We start from the raw sequence: 20,970 nt of genomic DNA on the forward strand, positions 1-20,970 counted from the left end.
AGCATGTTTAATGCACAAGTTTTTTGGGTCCCAAGATAACACGAAAGCACAGGAAGCTGGGGTTTCCGAAAGCCAAGGATGCCTGACTGAGGCTAGGTGAGCAATGAGCTCCTCTGCTAGGAGTTCTCCTCTCTTAGGCAAGGGAAGATGTCCCTTCTCAGGCTCCCTGTCTCATGGCCATCCTTGCTTTACAAACGAATGTTCCATAATTTCTAGTTGCTTTCCAGTATGGTAATTGTCACTTGTGACACCAGTTACATATATGATCTAATATAATCCACATGGCCACCCTTCAAGGTAGGCAGGGCATCATCATCATCATCAACATTTTACAGATGAGGAGGCTGAGTGTGGTTATGTGACTTGTGCAAGGCCACAGGGCTGATTTGATGCAGGCCCTGGCTATATTCCCTCTAACACACCGCCAGTGGCTTCCTAAGCAGCCTATCTACTAAAAAGTAGGTCCAGAAAGTAAAAGCCATTGCACAGCCATGGCAACAGAAATGGATTTGGAGAACTCTGTGCTCTAAGTTGTTAATAATTACTGAGGGGAAGAGGAATTATGATTGACACTTCCAACACCTGACCCACATTCAACAGTGTCACAGGAGGGTAGATTTTAGGGAGTCTCAGATTATGCAGGGGCTCCAGGTGGAAGCAACGTGGGCCATTCCTGTGAAGGATGGCCTTTCTTGTAGTATTTTTAGAGGGGGACCAGAATGGGTAGATTGGTGAGATAAGGTCCTAAAACTAAAATGACATGGGATAGAAAAGTTCCTACGGAGTGAATGTGCCCAGAACGGTCACCCTGTCCTCAACGATGAAGGGCCAAAATGCTGCCTTCATACTCTAAAGCAGGGATCAACAAATTCTTTTCTGTCAACAGTCAGGTAATATTTTTGATTTTGAGGGTCACACTGTCTTTGTCACAACTATAGAACTCTGCCTTATAGTGTGAAAGCTGCCATAGATGATACATAAAAATGAGTGAGTATGGCTGTATTCTAATAAAGCTTTATTTACAAAAATAGGCAGTGGGCCATGTTTAGTCCTGAGGCTGTAGTTTGCCAATCCCTGCTCAAAAGCCCAAGAAGGTACATCACTGGAGAAATACTGGACCAGTGAAAGAAATCTGGGGAGGTTGTTCACATAAATTCCTGCCATTTAGTTCAATTCTATGCAATAAAAATCCTCAAGCATTTAAGGGATCATTTGGATGGATGACTTGCTTGTGTGTGTGTGTGTGTGTTTTTTTTTTTTTTTACATAATTTCAGAGTTATCTCAATAGTATCTTTTGAGAGGGATGAGAAATAAAATGCTATTGTCATAGACTGCGATGATCAGATGTTCATCTGGTCCAGAAAACCCTTGTCATCCCACCCCGACTCCCCACTCCGGTGATTCAAAGGAGCCCACTAACCACTGAAAGGGAAAGAAGAAAAAAAAAAAAAAAGAAAAGTAAAAGATTACTGGAAGGTCCTCTGGCAACCGAACCCAACCATTCTGAGGTACAGACTGTGTGATGAGATTGGCAAAGAAAAGGAAAGCCTGTCACAGAAGGAATGAGAGAGGAAGCGAAGATAAAGAAGCTACATTTTTGGTGACTGGCCTGATACCAGAGCCAATCTGAGGGCTTGGGCTCTTCCACAGGCCATGACTCAGAGGAATCTCCTCTCCTTCTGTCACAGGCAGGCATCCAGTTCCAACCCCTTCCTTGGGAACTCCAGAAGCCCTCGACACGGGCTCCCCGGGGATGGCCAAGAGGCCTACGCACCATGCAGCTCGGTCGTACTCTGCCCAGACGCGGACAAACTCATCCAAGTGGTGGGGCCCTAAGATGGAGGAGTCCCGAGTCAGGTACTCGAAGTTGTCCATGATGACGGCCACAAACAAGTTGAGCATCTGGAGGGCAAGGCGGGGAAGAGGAGTTAGGGGAAACCTAACACAGTAAAACAGCTTCAAGGTAAACCAAGAATTCAAAAGTGTGTGAGGATGAAGTTCCTAACTAAAGCACTGTTGATCTTGCTCAATGCAACATGTTTTCATTATAATTTCCACACATTTCATTGTGGAAGCCGCACTCTTCAATGCCACTTTATATTTGCAAAGAACTCCACAAAAAGAGTCATTTTGTTAGCTGTTCGATTAATGTGTTTTTGCAGCAGAGGAAGCAGCAACAGCGACAACATTCTCAAAGTCAAGGCCTGACACCCACCCTCCCTTCCTTCCTTCCACCCCCGCCCCTTACTCCACAAAAGGAGCCAACAAAAGAACTGGTAAGACATCTGAGAGCTCATCGCATGGCTTACTGTTTGATGACTTGGAAGCTGTTCGTGCCCCTAAGTGGCTTCTAAAACCCTGTTTTCTCACTTATTTATTCAACAACAGTTCTTGTGCACCCACTGTGTTATAGAGATCCAGGTGCTACGGAGAGGAAATAAGAAAGCTGTTGTCCAGAGATACATTCCTGTGCCAAGCTCCTTGCTTAAAACACAGCAGGCAGGGTGCCTGGGTGGCTCAGTAGTTGAGTGTCTGCCTTTGGCTCAAGTCATGATCCCAGGGTCCTGGGATCAAGCCCTGTGTCAAGCTCCTTATGGGGAGCCTGTTCTCCTTCTGCCTGCATCTCTGCTTCTCTCTGTGTGTCTCATGAATAAACACATAAAATCTTTAAACAAAACAAACAACAACAAACCACAGCAGGCCTTCACTACATATTGTTACTTGAATATTCTTAAAGTCTTACTTAGTATTTAGCAGAGACTGTGATGTATCAGGAACATACAAATGCTACATTTTTTTTTTAAGAGCCATGAAAGAAGTGTCCCCAGGTTTCACTGGGATCAGAAAAGAGTTTGGATGTGAATTTCATGTAATTTCCAGTTCATGAAATAGTATCCATCTTTTGGGTTTTTTTTCCTTAGCTATTTAAGAATGTAAAAACCTTTGGTAGCTCAGGGGCAATACAAAAAGAGGTGGCACACTGGATTTGGCCCATAGGCTTTAGTTTGCCCATTTCTGGTCTAAATTATGAGGACACAACAGAATCCCCCAAAAGGGTTTCAACTAGGAGAGAGACTAAGGTTTGTTTCATCCAGAAAGAACCCTTGGCAGCAGTCTGCGGAGCTCCTGGACCAAGCCAGCGGCAGGATAGCAGTGTTGATAGGAATGGAAACTTAAAGGGTGTGGAATGGACAGAACTTGAGTACAGTGAACAGCATTGTGTTCTTGCTTCCTGGCTGCCTCGTCCTCATTTATTGTATATCTGGTCTCTTGAAGACCCCACCCTCTGCCTATTCCCAGTTAACATGGTTCAGTGGGTGTCACACGTGACCCAGGCATCAGCCAGTCAGTCACTGACCTGTTCTCTGGGCCACAGTGATTGGTGATCCAATCAGGGCCAATAAAATGGTACTGAACCTTCTGGGTGATAGACTCGTTCTTCCCTGTCAGTCTTCAGTGTGTGAGGATTGGGGTTTAGAAATGCTGTTACAATCATCCTGGAGACACAGGCTGGGGGTGTTTGAGCAAAGAGCTCATGTGGAGGAGCCTGGAAGAAGAGATCCATAAATAGAGAAAGAAACCTGCTTGAGGGATGCCTGGGTGGTTGAGTGTCTGCCTTTGGCTCAGGGTGTGATCCCGGGGTCCTGGAATCGAGTCCCACATCAGGCTCCCCCAATGGAACCTGCTTCTCCCTCTGCCTGTGCCTGTGCCTGTCTCTCTCTGTGTCTCTCATGCATAAATAAATAAAATCTTAAAAACAAACAAACTTACTTGAGCCTCTCCTGCCCTAGGACTCTACATGTATATGTGCCTATAAAATCCCTTTCTGCTTAGGCCAGATGGAGCTGGGCCTTCTGTCACTCATGAGTGAAAGAAGCCTGACTAAGAGAGACAATGGTGGAGGGGGTGAGAGAGTAGGCTCTCTGTTGGTTCCTAGGTGGATGGAGGTGCCAGATATGCAGACAGCATACAAGGAGAAAGTCTGGAGACAGGGCGTGGTTGGAGTCTTCTCCTCAGAGAGTCTTTACTGAGAGACTGCTGCCTGCATCCTAACAACCCATCTTATGATGCCCTCCTGCCTACCTGCCTTCCTCTGTCCCAATGTCTAGGATATAAGAGGATTCCTGGAGGTCTAGCCCTTGGAGGTGATGTCTGGGGATGCTAACCACTCTGTAGAGCCACCATAAAAGGCCTGTATTGCCTTCACCCAGACTTTCCTGGCATGTGACGGAAATAAACACCTCTCTTGGTTAAGCCACTGTTATTCGGGGACTTCTGTCTCATGCTGCTGAACCTAATCCTAGCATGGGCTGGCCTTTCTTTCTGTCACTGAGATTGGAGGCACAGTGAATATATTCAATCACTGCCTGGGTTATAAAGGGGTTTCCACATATCCACACATGTTTTACACTCCTTTTAAAGTACTTATTAGTAATGTTAACAAAAACTGTTAGCATAATCACTGCTTTACATTTGTACAGTCTTCTACAGTGTGCTGTGCACACTCAACCCTATTATTTGTTACAATGCTGCTCTAACCTTGTGAGGCGGACTTAATTACCATTGGGCCTTCGAGGACACAAGTGCTTCCTAGACATATTTGTATTCTTAGCTCCAAGAGCACAGCCTGAACATCACAGTGTATCAGTAAATCTTTCCAGAGTGGTTGGCTGGAGTGAAGAAGCTGTGTGACTTGCCCAAGGTCACAAAGTCAATCTCATGTAGAGCTGAGATTTGAAAGCAGATCATCTCGTACTGAATATAGCCTCTTTAAAAATAACATTAATGTGAATTATGCAGCACCCTCTATCTCAAAATTCTCAAAGTACCTTTATAGTCTCTAATTAATTTTCCAGTTATATCTTTGGTTTCTTTTTAAATATTTATTATTAAACACTCACACTGTGTAGGATAAAACTGAGCTATCCACATGCCCTTCTTTTTTTTTTTAATTTTTATTTATTTATGATAGTCACACAGAGAGAGAGAGAGAGAGAGAGAGAGAGAGGCAGAGACACAGGCAGAGGGAGAAGCAGGCTCCATGCACCGGGAGCCTGACGTGGGATTCGATCCCAGGTCTCCAGGATCGCGCCCTGGGCCAAAGGCAGGCGCCAAACCGCTGCGCCACCCAGGGATCCCCTCCACATGCCCTTCTATGTGCTCCTCCATATCACCCTACAACAACCCCATCAACAAGCACTGATACCCCTATGTGCCTTCCTCCCTTTGACTCTGGTTGACAGAGAGACTGCTCACAGTTTTACCCTTGTGCCTCTGAGATGCTGCTTTGTGTTCTTTTTTTCATTGAAAAACCTTTCACACCCACAAGAAGGGAATGTATTAGAACACATGTACCCACTCACCATGCAAATAATACCCTTATTATCAAGTCATTTTTCCTCTCGTTTACAGAAGTTACAAAAGGGAAAGTGTTTTGACCATGCTAGGATAGCAGCAAAGCCAAGACCACAATGTAGGCTAACCACGTCTTCAGTTGACTCACTCCCTGCTAGGTTAACCTGCTGGCCACCCTCGAAAGTCTGCCTGCAAGCCACTCTTGAGAGCTTTTCCACACCAGAGAACTGGACACATGGCAAATCCCTCATGATCACTTTAGAGAGGCAGAAATGCCTGGGCAGGGCATAACTCATCACGGCTGTGAAGTTAACCACTTTTCAGTGGCACTGCTTTAGTTTTAGATCTTTGTACAGCCAGTGACATTAGCAGTGAAGCCAAGCTGAGGGATGTCAGGGTAGCCAGAGACACCAGATCGACGCTTTAATTGATCTAGTGGCACCTTGTTTATGATTGCACGGGGTAGAGATTTCTGGATGCCAGGGCACTGATTCATGCTTTCTCCCAAGGAAAGAATTAAGGCACTTAGGGCTTCTCACTATTTTATAAGTGGGTGTCCTACACATATGTCACTCAATATTTACAAATGCCCAAAGCAATCATTTCCTTTCATGTCTGTCAAGCTGGCCAACTGTCATCAAACATAGTGACATAAGAGAGACCGCATCTCTGACACTATATTGTCACTGCTCTACTCTTATTAATCCTATCACTTTACCTTTTCTGAGGCACCTTTTCTCAACCATTTGAAAGTCTCCCGAAAGAGAGAGAAGATATTCTTAGCCCTACCTGTAAGATAAAATACTTGAGGTACTGAGAAGAGAGATTTACTCTGGGTCACAACAGATTCAACACGAGGCTCAATAATTTATTCCCTAAACTCCACTCCACTTGTCATTCCTTCTCACAGCAATCCTTCCCTAGAGGCAACAAAAACTGTTCAGTGGCAGCCACGGGCAGTCACTCACCCAGGAGTCTGCTAAGCATCCGCCTTCAAGAGTTCCCTGGAGGTCGGGGTGGTGAAGGGGAGGGAAAGAGGAAGGGGGATAAAGTAGGCTGCATCTCCAGCCAAAGAACACAGGGTTTGCTCACCAAGAAAGAGCAGAAGAAGATGAAGGAGACAAAGTAAACATAGGCCAGATCGGTGCCACAGCGCTCATTCTCGTTCTGCCCCGATGGCGCAGTGGTGTCGGGCTCGCAGCCTTTCTCCCCGAGGCACGACAGCATTATCTCCTGCCAGGCCTCTCCCGTGGCACTCCTGAGCCCCAAAGACATTTTGGTTAGTAGTAGCCGGTCTGCACATCTCATGCTCTTTCTGGCCCTTCTTCCCAGCTGGCCCAGCCCTTTCAATCCTCTGTGACCAGTTAGTCTCCCGCTGGTGCTCTCCATCCTAGGGATGGAATGTGCCAAGGAGGTCTCTCTCAGGCTCTGCCACCTACCCCGCTGCTGCTCTGTTCTTTCTGGAGTCTCTGCCAACAGTGGTGGAGACAGTGGTGGGGCTCCCTACGGCCCCACGTGAACTGGCCCTCCAGGGTTTCCACCCATGCTACCTGGAATTTGATGTGCAGGAAATCGCCCTTGCTTTCCCCACTCAGAGTCCTGGCGCACATGCTCTAAACTTGCAATTTACAAATCACTGCCGAGTCAGAGATGCTGAGGAAACTTCCTGTTGTCATCAGAGCAGGTTTTCAGAGGCATTGCCTCCCCCCGCCCCTACCTCTACTCTAAGGTATGTCCTAACAGGAGCAAAGCAAGTGGAATAGAGACAAACAGGAGGGAAAGACAGACTAATTCTGTCCCCCTGGACAAGAGAGCTCCAGCTCCAGTGGTATGCATCCAGGTACCTGAAGAGTAACATGAGGGACCCAAAGAAACTCCGGAAGTTGTTGTGCCGGTTGATGTGACTCTCCTCATCTAATTTTATGTTTCCAAATACCTTGAAAAGAAAAATGACAAAAAACAACAACAACAACAAACAAACAAAGAGCATTACTGAGCTGTGTGATGTGCCCTGCACATGAATATTAGATGTGCCTCCATCTACGCGGGTTGGCCCATCTGTACACATGGCCCTTCCCCATGGCCTGATCCTGACGCAGATGACTCAGACCCACACAGGCTGGTGGATCCCATGCTCCCGGCCTGATATGAACAAGGAGTTACATTCTCCAGGGCAGCAAAAGGTACCAAGGACCATAGTAGGCAAGAGCTTTTTGAAGTCACGCCTGGTTGTAGTTCCTCTCACACCTAATTTGGTCTTTTTATTTCCATGGTACCTGTCACCATGGTATTCCAGCAGTCTGTCAAAGACATACTTCTTATAATAGAAGTATAAGGAAGGAACTACCCCCTCTCTTTCTGTCTCAGGTAGTAATGATGGGAGCACCCATATTTGCAGAAGATGTGATTTACGGCTTGGGTAGATGCTACCCTGGAAGTTGCAAGCTGTTTGGGTCAGAGAGGGGCATTTCGATCTTCCCTGGATAAATTTCTATCCAAAGTAAAAATTCAGAAGGTCAGTACATCTATAATCCAGAGTCCATGAGATTGAAGGCACATAAAGTCCAGGCCAATAGTATGAAGAAAGTCAGGATAACTGGATACTTAGAAAAGGAGAAAGAAAATGACTGAGCAGATCTGGCTAAGGAATGAGTAGTAAACTCAGCAGATTAGTAAAATCTGCTGTTGGTTGTAGAGCTGGGAATGTGGTCACCATGCAAATGTGTGTGAAAAAAGAGGGAAAACTCAGAGATACTTGTCCACAGATGGTGAATAATATTGAATTCTTAAGCCCTAAGACTCTTCAGATGAGAAGGGCATCCTTCCACATGTACACTCCTCCGAACCATGCTTCAGGTTTCAGGATCTAGTCTCACAAGTGAATGTTGGTACAACTGAAGGCCTGTGGGGTACTGTCCCAGCCATCTGAGACAATTTCCAGCCTATATATAACATCCTTTGGTTTATCTAATATATGCTAAATGGAACACATTTTTCCCCCTAACAGTTTTTAGAATGTGCAATTGAGGAACAATTTCTGCCCCCAGCTATTTTGCTCAAATAACTCCCACTGACACCTGCTTTGGGAATTTGTTCTCAACACTGTTTTTCAAAACCCAAATACTACTTGTCTCTCAGGGAGAATGGAAATGGCAAGTGAGGCAGCACTGGGGAAGAAGGGAAGGCGGAAGAGAAGAAGGTGGAAGGTCCACAAATAGACAAATAGTAGTGCTGAAAATGTCCCAATTACATTTAGTTCCAGGCACTCCAGGAGGAAACTGTCATACATCCTTGTCGATCTTCACATCACTGGCTCTCCTTTTCACTCTCTTAGTTCAGCATCCATGACTTATCCCCCATTCTTCACAACCACACACCTTACAGTGGTGGTTTTTTCTATGACAGTCCTGAAGCCATCATTAAGTATCCTTATTATTATTTTCTCAAACACCTTATCCAGTAATTAACTAGTTGGAAGGCATGCATCTACAAGTTAAAGACACTGAAGCTGTTTTGAATCTACTCTAATTTTTAAGCCAAAAATATATAAATGTAGATTTATTGTGAAGGCAGCCTTTAATTTTTTTTTTTTTTTTAGCTTTTCACTTGAAACCAAATTTCCTACACCCAAAGGGCATGAGAGAAAGGTTACCAAGACCTACCAGAAAAGTTAATGGCAGTATAAGCTTAAATCTACTTTCACTTGGCATCACAGAACTTTGGAACATAAAAGAACCTGTGAAGGCATTTGTCTAACTCCTCTCCTGTACTAGTGAGGGTGTTAAGGCCCAGAGAGACTCAGTGACTTGACCAAGTTTGCACAGCTGGTTGGTGGAGAAGCTGAGGCTGAAAGCCTCACCTCCTAAAGATCTGGCCCCAGGACTCTTCCCCATACCCAGCAAGTTACTCCTGCCTTCCATCTTCAGATTCCTCTGCAAAGCTCTCTTCTTCCAAGATGCCTGTGAAAGTTCAGAATAATGGTTCTTCCCATAGGTTCATCCTGCTCCTATTTATGTATTTCCTGCCTCTATGTCTTTCTGTTTGGGTGGATCCCTCTGTTTTGATATGACTTATACCAGATACAATTTCTCTAGTCACCAGCTAGGTATCTGCAATGTGCTTGAGGTGGGGTCTCTAACATGGACCAGAAGGAAGATGGCCACCTAAAGGCAAGTCACAGTGGGAAAACCATTTGTGTACCTGTGTAATGGAAATAGTGCTCTTATTCTTTGGAAAGAAGTCTAAGGGCAATAAAATATTAGGCATTGCAGTTACTGTAAAAATCACAATTTCATAACTGAACAGCTCCCACGTCCCACTAAAGGGTCACATAAATACTGGTATTTGCTTGTTGGTGGGAGGAGAGAACAGGCGGTAAAGTAAGAATATGGGCTGTGGAGCAGACAAAGCTAAATTTAAATCTCAACTCTCCCATTACTGAGACCTTGAGCAGGTTATAAGTTACTTAACTATGCTAAGTATCAATGGAGTCAATCAAACCTACCCATAAATATTTTCTCATCACTCCTGAATATGTTAGTCATGTATTGTGTGCATGCCTGCAGGTAGAGAGGAAGGATAGGGGTAAGAGCATACGTCAGTTCATAGAAGGCACATCCAGGAATTCAAGTAATGGTGAACAGCCTTATCATTATCCCCAATATCAATAACAGTCTAGTGCTAAAGATGGTGTTACTCTAGTTTATTTTGATTGAAGATGAAAAGGAGGTAAGAGCTATTTTAAGCATGAGCAAAAATTAATTAATTTGGTATTTGGCTGTTCAAGAACATTTATGTTCTAGAATCAAATACTTGAGAGTTAGAAGGGCCTTAAGAGACATCATCAAGCCAATCATAAAATTCAGTAGGGATTCCACTTACAACGCAGACCTGACACCATCATGACATCTCTCCTGAAATATCCTCATTGAGGGAGAATTCACTACTTCTCAACCAAGTCTCACACTCTTGACATTTGACATTCTGTTGTTTTTTTGGAGAACAAAAATCTCTCCGGTAATGGGGTTAGAAGATGAATAAAATTAAAAAGTGCATGCAAGAGAGAGGAGCAAAAGAAGAGACATTTCAGAGATGCTCTGGAAAAAGGCTGCTGACACAGCAAGACTGGGAGATGTGCACAGTGGCTCCAGATGGCAGGTACTATTGAGAAGACAGCTGGCAATCCAAAGGCAGCCAGACTGCCTGACTGCAGGAGACTGCCACTTGGCTGAATTTCCATGCTGAGGTTTAGTCTTAACATCTCCAAGTCAGAAAGCTAGCCTCCCAGAGACAAGCAGACAATCCAGTATTTCTTACTGGAGATAGGTTCATGGGATGAGCTGCTGGCTATTTCCAGGAGTCCACTTGCCACAAATGACAGTCACTTTAGAAAGGTCTTATGGCCTCTTCCACTTGCTGGACCTCTGGCTACCTGCATCACCTGATCCACCTCTCAACTCTGAAACTGGAAAAGATGTAACCCACGAGAACTGTCCAGGAAGCTGCCTGGCCCTTTGAGAAGAATCAGCAGGAACATGGCCCTTGGGTATCCCTAGGAGTAGGCAGGCTACTAGGAACTCTGGGAGTTGTTCCCAGTGGTAGGTCTTGGGGCATAAATCTCAGCTACTCAAGCCTTAAGTCAGACACATTTTGTGTTGCTGTATGCAAGAGAATAACCATCTGACTTTGTTTTAGGTCTAGCTCAAAAATTGGAGATCCTGAGAAATGGATCATCATGAGCCTCACCTTCCATCTTGCATGCTCAGGCTGGTAAGCCAGTGACAATCTGGGCAACAACTGTCCCCCACCAGGCCCCTGATACATGAGCTCACCTGCATCCCAATGATGGCATAGATGAAGAAAAGCATGGCAATCAAAAGGCAGACGTAGGGGAGGGCCTGGAAGGAAAGCAGAGACAGGACCATGAATTCAAAGGCAGATAGCTCCCAGGCTCCACAACCCAGTCATAGGCAGTACTGGAACTCTAGCCCTGAGGCTGATTTAAATGGAGGGCTGGGACTGTCTATGCCCTGGGGCTGTGCTGTTTTATAGTGCTATACTTTTGCAGATGTTCATTTCCTCTGATAGATATGTTAGCTGTTGCCCATAGAGAGGCCTGTCATTTACCTTATTTCATCAAGAATACTCACTCACCCAGAAGTGTGGCCCAGATCTCCAAGGAGAGCTGGGGAAATTTCCTGGGCTTGGGATCCATCCCACTTTGCATTGCAGAATATTAATAATCCTGGCAGTTGTGAGACAAACTACATAGTAAGCACCTAGTTTTGGCTCCCAGATCCCTGTATTACCCCTTCCCACTCCCTCACTCAACGCCAAGCCTGGAATGGAGAATCTGGGAGCAAAGAGAGAGTCTCAGTTGTTGATCAGTTTGTAGAAGGCACATTCATCTTCTGACAAAACATCTTTCTCCATGCTTCAGCCTCCTGACACTTCATTATGCATCATGCAAAATTCCAAAAAGCCCTTCAAGTGGTAGCCACTGTACACCCCTGTCATGAAGCCACGCGGCCCAAAATTCCATATAGTGCAAGCTAACTGCCATTCTGGGATGATAACATTTCAATTACAGAGGCAATGGGGCAAGAGAAGGAGATGTAAGGAAGGGAACTGCCCTCTGGCTGGGGGAGGATGTAGGGCAATTTGGTTTGGGGGTCAGGGTGGGCTGGTGTGATCTCAGTGTTGACATGGAAGCCTCTTTCTACCATCCAGTAAGCTCTCTGGAAGACAGCGCAACTAAGAATCTCCACTCTATCTTGCCTGTGTGCAGCGCGAATCCCAGGAGATCAATTGAAGGCTTTCCGACTACTGGGGCAGGGCTTATCAACAGAGCCAACTAAATGAGGAGCCTTGGGAGACTTTTACAACTTGAATAAAGGATAAAATTAAAATGCAACTCAAAGTTGCCAGGAGAATCCCCTCCCCAGTAAAGTGCTGACTCCCAAGATCTGTGAAGAGGAATGGCTGCATTTCAAGGGGCCGTGTGAAGATTCCATCTGCTGATAGAAGAGGGAAGAGAGACAGGTTTCTCATCCCTTGACGTGCGTTACCTTCTACCACCTTCTGCTTACTTCCTGCCCCTATTCTACCTTCCACACTCCAACATCTCTAGTCCCTAGTTCATCTCTCTCTACCCTCAGTTTCTGGGAAAAGATTAAAGATTCATTCTAATCTCCTTTCTTTCTTTTTTTTTTTTTCATTCTGATCTCCTTTCTTATCATATTATAAATTCTAACTCAAAATAAGGAAAAATCAGGAAGAATGAAGTAGGGGTCAATGGTGGAGAACTGGGGGCTACACTCACAACTGGCAGGGGGTGGCTTGGGCAGGCCATGGCAGTGCAGTTTATACCATGAGGCTCCCTGCTATGTATTTGTAGAGGCAGCCTTTGTTAAGCTGACTTTAAGAAAACAATTTCTATCTTGTGTCCTGGGACTGCTCCAAAAAGAAAACACCTATCCATCATGGTGTCACCTGGAGGCAGATTCACCTTGCCTTCACTGTTCTATATTCACTGCAATAAGCCAACCATTTGGCCATCAATTTTTGACATGTTTTTCTTTGCCCTCAATAGTATGCAGTTTCACAAAGAACTGGTGAGAATGATAACATGACAGGCTGACACATATTTCTTGAGAGCCTAACTGTAACTTGTATGGAAGGTCTCTAGCAAAAAGGTTTTAAGAGTATCTTGTGTATCAGATTCTAAATCCAAATTCACCTGAGACTCAGTAAATTCTTACTAAGGTTTGAGATTTCTCCTCTGTCATGTAGCTTTGGCAAAATTCTTTTCATTGAGGTGAAGCCTCTGTGGGAGTTATGACACCAGACAATTACTCTGGATATGATAAAAATGTCAAGGTTGCTTGCAGGAGCCTGAACATTCTTACAACTGGTCTCACATATCAAACCTGTAGGACCTCAATGGAGAATAAGTCAGTAGTGGTGGTGTGGAGTGAACGTTTTTGCAAATGATGAGAAACCATTGAATTTACTGGCTGACCCTCCAGTTCAGTTAAAATACATAAATAATTAAAGTAAAGGAGGCAGTTTGGTAAATTCATGATTTCTCATCTTTGAATCAATGTCATCAAATTTATTTTTAAAACACATTCACTGAACATATTTTTTTTAATAAAAGGAAAACTAGTAGGTATTTGAACAACACTTAGACCCCCAAAACTTTAAAAACAAACTATGATATCTACTAGAGCCTGAACACATTTAAATATGTTTGGAAAACTTGCTTTATAGGAAGTCTCTGTCATTAAAGTGGGTTTCATGTATCTTTTAAACTAGTTTTTCTTACACGTATACCTCTGTAAGGCCACACCAGACTATTCAAAGAAGCTCACTACATTAACCTTGCCCAAATATCCTATCAGATTGTAGGACAGAGAGGTGACCATTAGCATGCCATACATTCAGTGGTTTAGGAAACACACACTGACAAAGACAAGAATGGGATTGTATGAATCATCTTGCAATCAAACACAACTCAATGAGCCCTTTGAAAAACTGTTAATTGTTACTGTGAAATAAAGCCATCGGCAGGCCCGTGAAAATGCAGATGAATGACTCCCTGTATCTGGCTCTATACATGGATGGGATTGCTTGGAGCATTTTGGAATATCTAGAGAGGGAGCACACCTCATCAATGAAGCCCTGGCCTCAATGAACAGAGAAAATAACTGAGTTACAAAGTGGAGGTATTTTTCTAGAATGAGATTATATGCAGTTAGACACAGGCTGTGTAATGACACTGTGTGGCCTGGCTGAGCTCCAATGAGAGGAGGGGCTGGTGCCACGTACCTTAAAGGACTGCACGAAGGTCCAGAGTAAAATACGGATGGTGTAGCCCTGCCGCAGAAGCTTGATGAGGCGGGCGGCACGGAAGAGCTTCAGAAAGCTCATGTTGAAACCACTGGTGTTTACCAGCTGGTGGGCCAAAAGGAAGCTTATAATTAGTGACATTATGGCCATTCAGAAAAAAGCCAACCACTAGTATTTGCATATTTATCCCTCATTTGGATCATAAAATTAGACACAGGTTCTGTCTTGTGTTTTCAATCCCATCTCCAACTGATGGGCCAGTGAGGACCATCTCTCTAAGCCTTCCCAGGCCTGCCCTCTATTCCCAGGTAGAAGCGGATGGGTAGTACCTCAGAAGAGTATCCTGTGTATATTAGACAAAACCAGCCTCTCTAGTCTTTTAAGGGGCCCTAGTGGTCCTAACTGCACTTAGATGCCACAGAGGTGACTAAATAATCCCTCTGGCACATGCAATGGCTATGCCAACATTCATGAGAACTACAATGAGGTCTCCAAGTCTTTTCTAGGATAAATAATTTTAGGGAAACAGTTTAGGTCTAACAACTTTGAGGGCAATGATAATATACCTCTTTTGTATCTCCTAAAGAACCTAGCAGAACACTGTGCACACAAGCCCTTTTTTGGGACTGTCTGTTGCCCTTGCCCCATTAGGTGGCCACTATATGAGTCATGCAAATGAAACAAAAACCTTCCATGAGATCCAGTAACACTCCAATGTTTGCAGCTCCGGAGTGAAGAAATGTGCTCCCCATACTTAGAAGCTATGCATCTGGTTTGATGAGTTAAAAATAGACTGTATGGGGCACCTGGGTGGCTCCGTCCATTGAGTGTCTGCTTTTGGCTCAGGTCATGATCCCAGGGTCTTGGGATGGAGCCCAGCATTGGGATCCCTGTTCAGCAGGGAGTCTGCTTCTCCCTCTCCCCCACTCCCCTCTGCTTGTGCCCTTTCTCTCTCAACTAAATAATCTAAGAAATGAACTGTATGTACACAGGATTTTTTTTTAACCAAGGCCAAACTTAAAGACAAGGATGTACATAGAGCCACTCACCTTGCTGTCTGTCAGTATGATTTCTGTGATACTGCCAATCACAGTGATGAAGTCAAAGATGTTCCAGGTGTCTCGAAAGTAGTTCTGCCATGCGAATTCAGTCATGGAAGCACCAGAAAAAAGGAGGAAAAGAAAAAGAAATGGAGAAAAGACATCTTTCATTACATGTTTGTCACTTGGAATTATAACTCATCAATTCACATACAAGGTCATTCTAACTTTGGCTTTAGTTTCTGATTTCTAGCCAGAAATACTACTTTTTCTTTACTGATTTGGGAATCAATCTTATCACTACATGAAAACCTTATTTTTGAAGCTGTCACTAAAAACCTACATAACAAAAAATATGTAAGAAAGAGATTCATGGCCAAGAACATTATAAAGTCCAAAAAAGGAAAGATCATCATCACCTACAAGGCAATAAAATTATGTACAATATTACTCTAAAGTTTTCTACAATTTCTAAATTATCTGTATTATATCATGTGACCCTATAAATATACAGTTCTGACCTTCAACTATTAATAAAATTCACAGAGATGTCTTAAGTTAGAGATGTGCCAAAAATCTTCTCTTAACTACATAGGGCAATAGGATGAATGGACTTCATCCTTCCTCTCTTTCTCTGCACTGTTACACCTTTTGAGTAATAAAATGAGTGGGCTGAAGGAGACAGAGGAGACATAAAGGACCTGGAAAATGCACCAACCATGTAACACTCTGCTTAACAGAGAGAGTAGGCAGGCTCTGCTCCCAACTGCAGCGCTCAGGTGAACACAAACCCTGGACCATATTCCTTAAAAGAAACAGGACACTTGGGTTTCCAAGGTAACTGGCTTGTCCTTGGGCAGCACCTCCCATAAGAGACTCACAGAGCACTGCTGAAGTCAACCCCCAACCCTCACAATGAGCATTAGTGAATTTTACAATATGTGCCAGATAAGGGCTAGGCTCTTGGTGTTCTTTCATTTGTTTCTCACATGGATCCTATAGGTAGGTCATGATCAATACCCTATGTTCATAAAATACTCAGTGGTGGGTTTGGCAAGAAGGGTGGGCAGATACATGCAATAGTGAAAGGAAAGGAGTAAAGTGAGAGCAAAGCTACCTTTTTAAATTTTTATTTTATTTTATTTTATTTTATTTTTGAAAGAGAGAGAGAGAGGGAGTGGGGAGGAAGGGCAGAGGGAGATGGAGAGAGATAATCTCAAGCAGACTTCCTGTTGAGTGTGGAGCCCGACATGGGGCTCAATGTCATGAACCTGTATGTTGAGCCAAAATCAAGAGTTGGATGCTTAACCAACTGAGCCACCCAGGTGCCCCACAAAGCTATGTTTAATGACCACCTATTCAGGACCAGAGTCTTAGAGATCTTGGGTACATTGCCTAACTGAGTACACACAACAAACAGTGTCTAAGGTAATAATAAGGCAGCTACTGTGATCCTCATTTTGAATGACAAAACTAAGGCTTAGAGAGGCTTGTCTGATTCCAAAGTCAGTGGTCCCTACTGAGCATGCAGAGAAACAGGGCACACATCCTCAAAAACTCACTCTCCATGAAGAATATCTACTTCCTCAAGAATGGAACCAAGTCGAGTTTCTGAGTTTCTCGTTTCTCAGGCTCTCCTAGTCCCAATCTGGGCTAGGCTTCTTAATTCTTGGACAGGCCCCCATTCAGTAGAGAGAACTCGAATCTAGGTCTTAAAGGACAGGAGCTCTGGATTCTGGTTGAAGGGGCTTTACAATACAATATGGTTTAGAACAGCACAGTATAATAGTGTAGACTGGATTACCGTGGAGAGGCTGTGGGTTTCGAGTCAGATTAGACCAGAATCCGAATGCTGGGTCTGCCTCTTAGTAACCTTGAGCAAAATACTGAATCATCTTGAGCCCTAGCCCATCCATAAAAGAAACTGGTCATGTCTACCTAAATAGAGCTATTATGAAGCTAAAATGAGTAATATATAAAGAGTTTGGTACTTAATATGGCAACCAATGTTCATTCTCTCCCGCTTTTTTCCTTCTTCCTTTTTTATTCCCACCCTACTTTCCATTTCTACTGCCTTTTATTTTGTCATCTTTAAAAAGCTATACAACTTTACTGAACTTCAATTTCCTCATTTAAATTGACAACATCAACAATGATAATGATGGCACATGCCATGTGTGTTTCAGAGTCATTGAGAAGATCTAACAAAATAGTATACGTTAGGATATTCTGAAAACCTTGAGTGCCATATTAATGCAAAGACTGATTTGGGAATAGTGGTGTCTTTCATAGTGTGAAAATGCCTCTAGACCTTGAATGAAAAAGGAGGTGAGGGTGGGAAGGAGGCAGGCTTTGAGTCTAGTTAAGCTTGTAAGTATGTATTCAGCATTCACCCTAATTAACGCACAGTTGGGGACTTAAGTCACAGACAATGTCAACAGCATATGCAAGTAATCAAGATGCATAAAAAAAACTTTCCCTGTTGTGGCGCCACAGCGTCTCCCTCCTCCCTTGCTCTGCTCACCCTGCTTAGGGCTTTATTATAAAGGCATCTTTGTTGGTGGTGTTTCTTTTTACTTTTTTATTTCCCCAAGTCTCAAAATACTCAAAGGGGAGTCAAGCAAACAACAATACAGCCACCTGCAACGGGTTCTCTTCAACTCCCTTCCCCAAACCATCAAGTTAATGACTTTTCAAAGAACCATTAGGAGACCAAAAGCAACCCCCACAATCAACAGTCAAAATTATCAAGCCCAGCCCAGAGTCCCAGCTAAAGCTGCTACCAGACAAATCCTTATTCGAATAATAAGCAAAGTTTCTTTTCCTGCGGGGAAAACCACATACACACATAATTTGAAATGGTAGCTCACACACTAAATAAGTGTGAAACAGCTGTCAAGTGGGTTTATCTGCATCCCACTGATCTCACTGTAAACGCTGAAACAGGGAGGGGGGTGGCAGAGAGGATTATTTTGTTTATAGGACACTGAAGCAAAGGGCTAGGTTTGTTTAACACTGTTGAGAGAAGATGCAAGGATGTGCCAAGCAATTATAATTAATAGTTGAAGAGAAGTAAAAAACTCAACAAGAAAAATTCATCCCTACTCTCCTCAAACCTAATTCCAGTATACCTACCTACCAACCTACCTTTCTTTCCCTTTCTCTCTCTCTCTCACACACACACTTTAAAAGTCATCAGCCTTTGTAAGCTTAAGTAATAAACATTTATTTTTGTTAGCAGAAATTATGCTTCATGTAACTAATGTGAGGAGGGCAATTAAAATCTAACATCTGCTATGTTTGAGGTGACGAGGGACAGATACTTTCCCATTTGAATTATAAGATCTTATACCTTTTACCAGTAAATAAACATTCAAGGCTTCTTATTCCAATCTTTTGTTTTGCTCCCTATCAACAGATAAATTGCAGTTCTAGTAAGACCCAATGACTGTCACCTTCGACCGCTGACAGAACCTGACCAGAGTCGATGGCTGTGTGAGTATGGAGTAGGGGATCTGGTTTCCTTGCCCCTTCTCCTAATGCCCTCATGCATCATCTTGTCTCTGTGGCAGTTTATTGGGCAGTGGAAATAGGCCCACAATTAGGTCAGGTGTGCAAACCATTTCTGGAATAGCAGTAACCACTCCCCTTCCAACAAAGGCTGGGAATGCACCCAAAAGGAAGGGAAGACAAGTGTGATGCTGGGATAAATGCCATGACATACCAAGAAGCCAAAAGCGATGATCTTTAGGACACATTCCAGGGAAAACACCATGGTGAAGGCAATATTCAGGTACTTCAGGGCCAGTTCATAGGTACAGGGAGCAGAGTAGTACTGCCAAGAAGAGAAAAGAGGAGAAAAAGAATCAAACCCTTAAGGTGTGGGGGGGTATTCCACGTCACAGAGGCTGGCCATCTTTCATCCCTGTCCTGAGGGATACTGATAGTATGGGATGTAGGAGGCGAGACACACATCAAGTGCCGAAGAGGAGATCTATATTACCCATGATGCAGAACGAAACAGAATAGAGGAAAACAGAGACCATGCCCTGCTGTGGCTACTTATTAGCAAACAGCCAGTCTTCCAATCTAGCGATGAAGGTGGGTGGGGAAGAAATATTTTTGAGAGCTGATTATGTTACCATTTATTATTAAATAAGATCAAACCTCTTCCAACACTCCTTCAGAATCCCATGATCATCTAGACCTCCTGACATTTCCACTCCTGTCTGAATCTGTCTGCCATCAGCACCTTGAGTCCTGGGAGCTACAGGACTGCTACTCTATGTCTCACTGCATTTTGCCCAAAGGCCCAGAGGCTGGGCTGCTGAATGGGACAAGATCAAAAAGAGATTCCACAGTGGAAAGGATAAGGAGGGCAAGGAGGCATGAGACTCGAACACTGGAGTGTCTGTCTGGTGTCTCAAGTGCACAAGCCATTGCCCTGTGAGGGACCAGGTCCCAAGGTTCAGTCTGCTGAATGCCTCCCCAGCCACCACCATCTCACCTTCATCATCAGCACGACGGTGTTCAGGGCGATCATGGCCATGATGGTGTACTCAAAGGACGGAGACACCACGAAGTGCCAGACGCGGTACTGGAAGGTGTGCCTGTTCTGTGGCATGTAGCGGGTGAGAGGTTTGGCACTGATGGCGAAGTCAATGCACGCCCTCTGAAGGAAAGTCACAGCTATTAGCTCAAGTTCCCTAAGCCTTGCACATTGGCAGGCTTTCTGTTAGGCGGCTAGAAGAATGGGACAGTGTATGAAAACAAGGGGAGGGCTGGAAAAACAGAAGGAAAAATGGCAGCAAGAATTATGTGGACAAAACTACATGTGTGAAGTCACTTTAAGTGAATACACAGAACTGGGATGTCACATGGGATGTGGACTTAATGGTTATCAGCAATGTCCTTTACACAGTCTGTGGCTGAGATGATTAGGCAGGAAGCCTTACCTGCTGCCCTCGGTCAGAAGTAAAATTTATCTCCCTACGCATCCCCATAGCACTTTATTTGCATTTCTCTCATAGTCTCAAACAGTTTCTAGTTCCATTCCATTACAAAAATAATGAACCCTACAATGTGCCAGAACTCTGCTTATTACTAGAAAAGCAACAATAAGCAAGGCATATCCCCTGTCCTTACAGCACATACATGCCACAGAGGGACACAGCCAGGTAAGCAAATGTCTTAATGTTGTAATTTTGGTACACATCTTTTACTGCCACTTCTAGACTATTCGCTGCATAGAGGTAGGGACATCTTAACCCTTCCAGTTCTCTGTGCCTTATGCCTAGGTCTTAAAAGAGCAGATATTTAAAAAAATGTTTATTTAATGACTGAATAATTGATTTTTCTCATCTTCTGTCATTTTTAATAAAGTTAAGAAAATTCAGTCTTTCTTCCTACCACTGGTGTTCCAAGTGTCCTTTCTAGAGTCCCTGCAGTTGCATGCTCTAGACCACTTGTATTTTTACCTCGTTCTTCTCCAGGCTGCATTCCTCCATCATCTTGTCCCCTTGTTCCTGGAAGGTGATGATGATCAGAGCCACAAAGATATTGACAAAGAAGAAAGGGAAGACCACAAAGTAGACCACATAGAAGATGGACATCTCCATGCGGTTGCTGCGGCTTGGTCCTCGGTCTTCCTCTGTCACATCAACAGAATGCTGTAAGACTCTGTAGGGACAGAATGAAGGGCACGGATAGTAGATGGCAATCCTG

General features: G+C 43.9%; 1 protein-coding gene across 11 annotated transcripts in view; it reads right to left on the reverse strand.

Moving 5' to 3' along the window:
• Window positions 1-20,970, reverse strand: part of CACNA1E (calcium voltage-gated channel subunit alpha1 E) — a 387,895-nt gene that overhangs the window by 27,373 nt on the left and 339,552 nt on the right. For all 11 annotated transcript variants that reach the window (XM_072831014.1, XM_072831009.1, XM_072831018.1 and 8 more), the window contains 9 exons: window positions 20,724-20,925; window positions 19,754-19,918; window positions 18,971-19,081; window positions 15,256-15,339; window positions 14,186-14,311; window positions 11,188-11,253; window positions 7,201-7,292; window positions 6,449-6,614; window positions 1,776-1,903 (listed from right to left, as the gene is read on the reverse strand). In XM_072831014.1, coding sequence (XP_072687115.1) covers window positions 1,776-1,903; window positions 6,449-6,614; window positions 7,201-7,292; window positions 11,188-11,253; window positions 14,186-14,311; window positions 15,256-15,339; window positions 18,971-19,081; window positions 19,754-19,918; window positions 20,724-20,925 — 1,140 coding nt within the window. The remainder of the gene's footprint in view (window positions 1-1,775; window positions 1,904-6,448; window positions 6,615-7,200; window positions 7,293-11,187; window positions 11,254-14,185; window positions 14,312-15,255; window positions 15,340-18,970; window positions 19,082-19,753; window positions 19,919-20,723; window positions 20,926-20,970) is intronic.

Source organism: Canis lupus, chromosome 6, assembly GCF_048164855.1.
Source record: "Canis lupus baileyi chromosome 6, mCanLup2.hap1, whole genome shotgun sequence".
In the NCBI taxonomy this organism is placed as follows: Eukaryota; Metazoa; Chordata; class Mammalia; order Carnivora; family Canidae; genus Canis; species Canis lupus.